The 10,101-nt window shown below is 30.1% G+C and overlaps 1 protein-coding gene across 1 annotated transcript; it reads right to left on the bottom strand.

Moving 5' to 3' along the window:
* Positions 1-1,793: 1,793 nt before the first annotated feature.
* On the bottom strand, positions 1,794-5,354 carry LOC113378535. The gene is made up of 3 exons (XM_026619081.1): positions 5,249-5,354; positions 4,960-5,111; positions 1,794-2,037 (listed from the first exon to the last, which is right to left on the bottom strand). The coding sequence occupies exons 2-3, from the start codon at positions 5,087-5,089 to the stop codon at positions 1,847-1,849; spliced, it is 321 nt and encodes a 106-aa protein (XP_026474866.1). The 5' UTR covers positions 5,090-5,111; positions 5,249-5,354; the 3' UTR covers positions 1,794-1,846.
* Between the last annotated feature and the right edge of the window lie 4,747 nt (positions 5,355-10,101).

Here is a 10,101-nt window from a genome sequence, read left to right as displayed (position 1 = left end):
GAATTATTGTACATTATTTACATTAAAGTACTTCGTGCCAATATATAAATCGTACCTTAAGGCAAATTGCTGGACATTTTTAAAAAAGCTTTAAATTTTTTTGAAAATTTCTTACGTATTGGATTAGCCGTCTCCGAAACCGCCAGACCTGCCTTCCCAAAAGTTTAATCAGTCCTTCATTTTGTCATTAAAAATTAAATGTAAATTAAGTTAATCATTAATCAGACGCTCCGTTATCTGAAAAACTGAATTACCAATTTTGTTTTTTTACCCTGTATTTTCGAAACGGCTGGACCTGCCTTTGTCAAAAATAATCAGCACGTCTACCCATAAATACGATCCAAATTTTTATTGAATTATTTAAATTGGTTGACACAAACACACATACACAAACATTCATTTTATCTAAGGTAATCCAAAATGTTCAGAAACCTTTGAAACGTAAAGATATAGAAATTCTCATGTTAGACTATTTTGCAATTACTATAACTTACCCTACGGTAAGTTAATAAATAATTAGTTATCTGCGTTAACAAAATATAGACCTGCAAGAATTTAATAAACATGTTTTTGAAGTTATACAATTACAAGTGTATAAGGTTGATTAAAGAAATAAATTTTGACGCGCTTTTTATAGAACATGTTCTTCTAAACATTTGTTATAATATTATTTTTTAACCCTTCGTCGGTCGGAGTGGTCTAACTAGATTTTTTCGACTTCAATTTAAAAAGAAACTTATACTAATCCTATCGATTTGAATTTTCTGGACTTTCCATAAAATTTCATCAGCTGTCGATCAATAAAAAAATCAGGACAAAAAAATGTGTGGTCTAGCCAGGCTACTCCGACCGTTCGAAGGTAAATAAATATCCAACCGACGGAGGGTTAATGTGTATAAGATTAAAAGAAAAAAATTGAGTAATTTTTTAGCGTCTTAATTAGACTAATGAAAAATAAACTAGTGGGGTGTATGGCATCGTGCTTTAAGGCAAATTGCTGGAACTTCCCGTACCGTAACGAAATGTTCGAGGCATATTGAATGTTTTCAAATAGATTATTATAAATAAACATTGTCTAATATTTATAAGAATTATATAAATTGAATTGCAAAGTTGAAATTATTTGTTTAAAGCATATTAGAACTATAGTCAGAATTAAAAATAAAATCTGAATTATTTTCGATATACAAAAAAATTTTTCTTGAAAAAAAAAGTTGAAACAAATATTTTTTTCCAAAATCAATTATTTTGTTAAGACGAGCAGAAAGTTCTTTGAATCATTTAAATCGGACGCTTAGTTCTCTCAAAAACTGCCATTTTCTAACATTTAGCTTTGTATCTTCCAAATGGCTGGGCCTGCCTTCGCCAAAAACTAATAAACACTTCTCCCAACCATTACTAATTGAATGTTTTTTAGATCATTCAAATCGGATACTCCGTTCTCTCAAAAACTCAATTTCTATTTCCTGCACTCTTTGCTCCGTATCTCTGAAACGGCTGGACCTGCCTTTGCCAAAAAGTAATCAGCTTTTCTCCCTATCAATAGGAATCGAATGTTTTTTTAAACCATTCAAATCGGTTGATACGTGCGCCCTAAAACGTGACTGGAAATTTGTATCCATACATACATACACACACATACATCCATTTTTTCTGAGGTATGCTAAAATGTTCAGAAACCTTCAAAACGTCGAGAAATGTAAAAATTTTCAATTTCGATTTTCGGCCCATTACAATAACTTACCCTACGGGAAGTTAATAAATAAACTGTACATATTTTTTCCAAACGCCACTATATTTCCAATACCAATATCCAAATGAGTAATAATATTTCCGCAATTACCCTTTACCACGCCTCCCTGCAAATTCCGGCCGAGTCCGGTCGCTGACCATTGACGCAGTTAACGCGCGAGTTCTCGGCCAATTCGTAAGTTGGCACCAGGATTGCTCTGTGCAGCGGCGAATTCCTCTGGGCGATTATTGTATTATCGGTTTCATCTAATTGAATCCATTCCAGACATCTAACAACTTCGGAACCTTTAAAAGTTAGACTTTCGGTTACGTTGAGAAGTCATTACATGGTGTGGGCTCTATTGATATTGCGATGTAAGCAATACCGCAATTTGAAGTTACTTATATATATATATATATATATATATATATATATATATATATATATATATATATCTTATATATAAAAATTGATCGCAAAATGTGTTGGTAAGCGCATAACTCAACAACGCCTGGACCAATTTGGCCAATTCTTTTTTTAAAATGTTCGTTGAAGTCCAAGGATAGTTGTTACGGCGAAAAAAAAACGAATAATTGCCGGAAAAACCCTAAAAACAGCCCTTTTCTTCTTTAATCGAGTAGGCAACGCAATTTGTAAAAAAAACAAAGATCTATGTCATGACATTTTGTGTAGTTTTTGATAATCTAATTTTGAATATTATATAATTATAATTTGATTAATAGAAATATCTTTCTATTAATCAAGCTATATTGGCAGCCAAAAACATTGATGTAAATTAATTAAATTTCAAAATTCAAGAACAAATTACAGGCGAATCAGTTGATTCGGCAACTAACCAAGACGATCCACCGGAGTTTTTAAACTCGCTGGATTTGCTAGGATTGTCACCTCTAAATCTTCAATTATTATTATATTATTCATAATTATTATTATTCAAAGGGTAGCATAAAGCAGAAGATGTTCTCGCACCATGCATCCCAATGCGTTTCCAGTGCGTTTATGGTATCATTAAGTGTTTGTGGTATTAATTTAGAAAACCCATGTTTCTCACATGGAAAATTGTATGTTGTTTGTTCCCGTATTGGAAAACCATCAGATTTGTTTGTCTATGCGCCAGGTAATCAAACAAAAAACATCGTTTATCACAAAGCACAATGAAAATTGAACTGATTTTTGAATTATGATTTACATTATTAAAATTACCTACTTTTAAATGCTTATAGTGTTTTATTTAATTATTTTTAATTTACACCGAATTATTACCAGGGTGACGGTTCTGTTCAGGATAATTTTTTGCAAAGAATAGAAAAAAGGTAGGCACAAAACACCCCCACATTACAATATTTTTTGACAGGACGAAGTCTGTCGGGCCGGCTAGTATATATATATATATATATATATAAGGTTGTCAAATATCTCCCTTCCGCCATTATAAACCAAGAGCAAAAAAGCTCTTAAAATATAATAATAATAATAATAATAATAATAATAATAATAATAATAATAATAATAAACATATTAACCCACTTGAACAGTCGGTACATAAGTGGAAATTGATTGTAAAACATTTATAAGTAAGAGTCAATTGCTCATTTATGATATATTTTGTAATATGCTTATTTTTTTAAAAAAAACTTTAATGTTATATATATTTTTTGATTATCATAATTTTTCAGATAATTTTTATTATTAGAATTGAATTGAGCTGTTGGTTATCCATCAGATTCAAATATGTACCCGAAGGATTTTAACCACAGCAAAGTCTGGCAGGGTATGCAAGTATATATATATATATATATATATATGTATATATATATATGTATATATATATATATGTATATATATATATATATATTTATATTAGGGCGGTCCTTAACCAGGACATTTTCGAATTTCTTTGCTCCCAAGGGCGCCAATGCTTCCAAATTAATAAAAAATAAATCTCTAATAGTATTAGCTCTTAATATAAACATTTAGATAGAGCGCACGCCAATTAAACGTTTCTTGTGTTTGTTATTAACATACGTCATTAAGTAAATTCTTGCGCCATCTGTATATTTATAAACCACTTAACCTCTAATTAAATCAATGTGGGCTGTTCTATATGTTTATTCCTTATTGAATCAAGATAATAATTCGAGTTTCAGCATCACCAATTAAATAAATATTTTGCTGCAAAATTAATCTTGATTCCATGATGAATAAATATTTAAAAAAAGCCCACATGGAATTAATTAGAGGTTAAGTGTTTTATAAATATTTTTAGGTGTCATACTATATTGAGTTCACGAATACTATACAGATGGCGCAAGAATTTACTTAATGACGTATGTTAATAAGAAATACAAGAAACTTTTAATTGGTGTGCGCTCTATCTAAATGTTTATATTAAGAGCTAATACTATTAGAGATTTATTTTTTATTAATTTGGAAGCATTGGTTCCCTTGGGAGAAAAATATGAAAATGTCCTGGTTAAGGACCACCCTAATATTATATTATTATTATATATATATTATATATATATATATATATACATACATACATAAATAAAAAAGGAAAACTTAAATTATGTATACGTAAACAAACTTCTGAAACAAACTTAGTTTTCCTTTTGAATAACTGGATGAATGACTGTATAAACAAACATTTTTGCAAAAACTATAAATTAAATAAAAAATCAATAGACATTGAGAGTGATTATGAAATGGACATACCAAATCTTTGAATGAAAATATTATTCAAAATTTATAAACTCTTTGAAGATGTGTGAAATGAAGACCTGAAATGTTTTCTACATCAAATAAAGTTACCTATAAATTAATTTATATAAATCATATTTTTTATATTTATCCACATCAAATGCTTTAAATTATATCACCATTAATTTTCATTATTAAATTTACTGAAACAGCACTATTTGTTTTTTATTTGAAAATCTCGAATTGTACTTTTTATGATAAATTGGAAACATGTTATAGAATATACGTTTTTTATATTAGGTATAAATATTTAATGCTTTCGAAATCGTTAAAATTATATTTATTGACAATATTGATTTTGAATGGTAGTTGAATTATTAGATGTAGAATATAAAAACGTAAAGTGCAATATAATTTTAACTATAAATCCTAATATTTATTTTGCAAGCATTTAAATAAATTGCTTATTAATTATGGTTTATGAATTAATATTTGGATATGATTACCTTTGTCTGCAGTAGTCTCTTTGGTAATTTGGTGGCATTCAAATGTGTTTTCTTCGTTATCACATTTAATCGAAAGGAATTGAATACATAACAACAAAGTCAGGAATGTATTTATAATGAATTTAGTCATGGTTACTCGAGATTGTTTGCTCCTATAATAAGTAAAAACATTAATTTTAGTTGTATCATTGATTTCACTTCGAACAAGCACACACACATATTATATATATATATATATATATATATATATATATATATATATACAATAGTAATAACAATATTAATACACCTCGACAATATGATACGCAACAATTAACTAATTTGTTCCGACCCAAAACTTTATGTCGAATAACGTATCAAATTATTACGTATTCATGACATTTGTTATCAAAGTTGTGATGTATTATGACCTGAAGCACACGAGTGATAACTTTATTAGAAACATTTTGTATAAATGTATGGGTGATGTATATCATATTATATAGATGAATATTATATATATATACTACAAAACCTGACGGGTTATACTAAATAATAGGTATTTTAGGTATTAATTTTTCTACCAGTGATCAAAACTATGTGTTCTTTGAGCTGTGTTTGCTAACTTTCATTCATAACCTGGTACTTGGGGCAACTCAGTGGTTAACCACTTTTCTTCACTATAACTACATACCATATATTAGATAAGTACATCTAATAGTGCTAACTAGAATATAATTGAGCCCGCAAAAGGCGATTTTCATTTGCGATTATATTTCAGATCTATAACTTCTAGTGGAAATTTGTACAGCCTCAGGACGGTTATGACACTCGGTCTTTCTTTGACAGTATTTTATCACTTTTTTATAGACAAATTGTTCAAATTAACATATAATTTACTTTTTCCCTTAATTAAATATTTAGTGGCAAGTGGTAAAACTGTACTCGGTCTGCTCTACTTCTAGAAAAGTTGGTTTAGTGAAAAAATGTTTACACATTCTCGTATGATTTGTAATACAACTGTACTTTCATTGCACCTTGTATAACATAACATAACATAACATAGATACTCTTTCGCTCACGTAATGATAATAAAATAGCAAAAAATCCAGATGAGAGGATTCTCTAAACTCCTGATGAGCAAAAAATGATATTTTAAGAGCATAAAGTCAAATCCGGATATTTGCTAAGAGGTCCATTACATCAGAGTTCTTTATTAAGCATAAGTAGAAAACTCTGAATGTATAAGGCCAGATGTTTTCGGACTAGAATTGAAAATTTGTAAAGTTTTAACTCATTAATACTTACATGATATAACTCACTGGATATAGTTTGATCTTTGCAACAAATAAGCCACAAAGGGGCTACTTTAAGTTGGGAACAATTTTTGGACCTATATTTTTAAGTGGAAGTGAATAGTTTACACCAGGTTGTCGATTTGCATTGATTGATCTTATCGATGGCCAATGACGAATCAGTATTTTTGAGTAACACATTTCTGTCCGAATTGCTGAGTTACTTCATAGTCGCGCGTAAAAAAGCTTTACTTCAAAAATTACAATAATCACATACATATTTGATAATCAAGTCTCCGAAAGCAGAGTGTTTTTTATTGTGTTTTTCGATAGCTACAATATATTGAAATCTTACCTTCATGTTTTTTATTCCATTATTTTAGCTCGCAAATCAAAATTTAGTATCTTACTAAACTCCATTAATTATAATGTATGTGTAAAATTTCATGAATATTTTTGTAGGACTCCTTTAACAAAACCACTCATGATGGCTTCGCACAAAACATAGATTTTGAACTTTTCAATATGCTCTGCATAAATTCCTCACGCGTTTCGTATATCCGATTTATTTAGCCCTGCTCTCTGTCGGATGTTTGCCAGCCCTGCTCTAAAACGAAGTGGTTTTTCTTAATTCAGTGTTCCTAAGTGCAGCCGTGAAGCGCACTCGGTTCCCGCGCTCGTCGCCTGGCTTCACGTGATGAACTGCGACTGGAGTCCAATTGCACAATGGAGTTCTATCTTAAACGATTCAGCTCGCAGTCTCGCAGCTCGCACGCAACTGCAGTCCTATAAATTAATGTTATTAACGCTTTAGCTTCCTACTATTTTTCTTTTATAGCGGTTTTTATTCTTGGATTATTTTATTTATATACACGCAATTAAATGTAATCACTCACATTATTATACTACATACATAAAAATAAGTTATTGTTAGTTTTTGAGGTACAACTCTTCAGGCGCGACCAGGGTGTGAATCCGTACAAATGCAACGGAAGTGCGTTACGGCAGATAAGTTAAGATAAGAGTCGAGTGCCAATGATTTGTCATTCGCTCTCGATGATATCATTTCTATACGGGTGGGTTGTGATTAGTCGCCGCGTATGTGAATAGAGATCTATCGTTGTATGTGTACCGGCTTCAACGTTGTGTGCGTACCGATATCGACAAGGAAATCATAGATATCATAGGCATAGATAAATAAACGTTTTAAAGTTACATCGTAGTACAAATCTTGATTCAATGCCAAAATGCCCTAATCAGAACAATATTTTACCCTGTTCCTTGACAATATTGATTAATAAGATTATTGATTAGGAAGTTTATTGATTGGAAATTATTTCTATATTATTCGTAGTTTCTATAATCTTTGAAGTTATTAAAATGGAAATATTTTTTAGGCAAGACAGATATTACAGCTGTTCAAAGAATGAGATCATATCGCCAGCGAAAAAGTAAAAAAATATAACCAGTCAATGAATGTATGTTAATTTTAATTACATTTCAAACATTACATGATGAGTGAATGTGATGAAGTTTAAGCGTTGTTTAATATAATCCACGGTGTGAACAAATATTATAAAATTTATTAATTAGCAATTACTTCATTTCTCTAATGAAAGTTCATTTCTAAATTACAATGACAAACCTATCATGTCATAGTTGAAACATGACTTTAATTATATTATTAACTTCCTGCAGGATAATAATAAGCAAAAAAAACGATTTTTTTTATATATCTTCACGTTTCAGAGGTCTCTGAACATTTTCACACATACCTTGAAAAATGTATTTATGTGTGTGTGTTGTGTGCGGATACAAATTTTGGTTGACGATTTCGGGAACACGGTTCAACCGATTTCAATTATTCAAAAAACATTCGATTTTTATTATAAGGACACGTGCTGATTAGTTTTTTGCCTAGACAGGTCTAGCCATTTCAAAGATACGGGGCAAAAAGAGCCACAAACAGTAACTCAGTTATTAAGAGAACGGAGTGTCCGATTTTAATCATTCAAAAAACATTTTACTTGCATTGACAAGATGAACAACTGATCTAAACAAAGAAAACTTTTTTTTTCAATACGTCTTTTTCTCCAAAAATTCAAAAATTTATAGTTTCTCAAAACTCTAATTTTTTCAAAGTAAAATTATTTAAAAAATGTATTCTTTTTTAAAAAAAATAACTTTTGGTACGAGAAGATACAGCAATTGCCTTAAGGCACGATGCCATGCACCCCACTAGTTATTTTTAAATATTATACACATTTTAAATGCTATTATAAATTATAATTTATAATATATCATTATATAAATGTGTATAATGGTTGACAGGTTGACACTAATAAATGTGTGCATCACGAGTGTTACCATATTACTAATAAACATTATTAAAAAATTCTTATATGAAGTAATTATTTTTACTTAAATGCTAACTTGTACAGTAGCAAACAGGTTTTACTTCAATCGCGTGTAAACCTTTCACGCATTCTTTTCATATTTTAACGGCAATCAGAATTTAAGAGTTTTCAAAGCTGCTGTGAATTTTTTTCTTAACTACGTGACTTTTTAGAAGGTAACCCTAAGGTTGACCGATCTCTATTTTATTATTAACTTCCCGTATTGTGAGTATTGGTTATTTTATGATTAGATTGCCTTTACAACATATCGCTATCTACAATTTTAAATAAAATCAAGGTCTTTATTGATTGACATCAGGCTGTCCGAGGCGATATCAAAAGGAACCAGAAACCTTCTATTGGAAGGAGAGAGAAAGTTCCAACTATTAGGCTACCTGAAGTTAAACGTCGTTAAAGCACATAATAAAAATACTACAAATTTACTGTTGAAAAGATTAAAAAGAAACTTTGTGAATATATTCATAGACTTAAGAAAAGTTTTAGATCCGTTGCACTACATCCATAATTTATTCGGTTTTGATTTTCCTTAGCATACATTTTATTATTCGAAACAAATAATATTTTTACTGAAAGTGATTCATTTTGAACTTTAATCGTGTATAAATAAACATGTGTTTCCATGAATGTTTGCATATACGACAAGTTCGTTTGCCCACGTAGTCGTCCGATGAATCGTGCTTCCCAGACTTCGTCATGATTTGTGTATTGTTTACTCTCTGTCATAAACAAAACGTCAGGATTTGCTTTGAACGTTAATGAGGGTCCTTGTTCTAGTTATTTTAGTCGGCGTTATCACGAATATAATTAATTGCACAGAGTAACTATGTAATATAGTGAACTTGATGGCTTATTTTCGTATTATGCTTGGCTTTCGCATTATACCTGCATGGTGCCAGCTCCGCACGCACGGTCGGAGCTCTAATCATGGGAAATATATTACCTGCTGAAATTCATGTTTCTGAATTGTAATTTATTTGGCACCGACTCATATTGCGGACATTTTTTATAACTTATGTCATCAACTACATGAGAATATTAATGTCTTTCAAAATTTCTTACTAACGGTTTCATTTTAGTAGATACATGTTTTAACGCCCATTTTCGATTTTTTGCGATTACTATAACTTGCCCTACTGGAAGTCGCACATCAAAATATCAGATATTTTATAGAGATTTTAACAATAAGTATAAATTTTGTTTACATTCCTATCGGTTCCATACCAATATTAACCGTTAAACGGCGACACGGCGCTTACGCGCTTCAATATTTTCGTCTCTATGCAGTACGATAAGGTAACGATTGCTTTGACAAAGTTCAGATATTCCAAAATATTTTAAAATAAACATTTTTTTCGAAGTCTTTTTTTTCCATAAAGTAAATTTTTGTCAAAAATTATATTTTTCTTAAAAATCTATTTTTTTCAAATTAATTTTTTTCAAAAATGTTATCT

The sequence above is a fragment of the Ctenocephalides felis genome, unplaced genomic scaffold, assembly GCF_003426905.1.
Source record: "Ctenocephalides felis isolate EL2017-DRISC unplaced genomic scaffold, ASM342690v1 CF-g0.4_SCAFFOLD_01886, whole genome shotgun sequence".
Taxonomy (NCBI): Eukaryota; Metazoa; Arthropoda; class Insecta; order Siphonaptera; family Pulicidae; genus Ctenocephalides; species Ctenocephalides felis.
The sequence above is the reverse complement of the archived record's forward strand: the minus strand, read 5'-3'. Positions and strand labels throughout refer to the sequence as shown.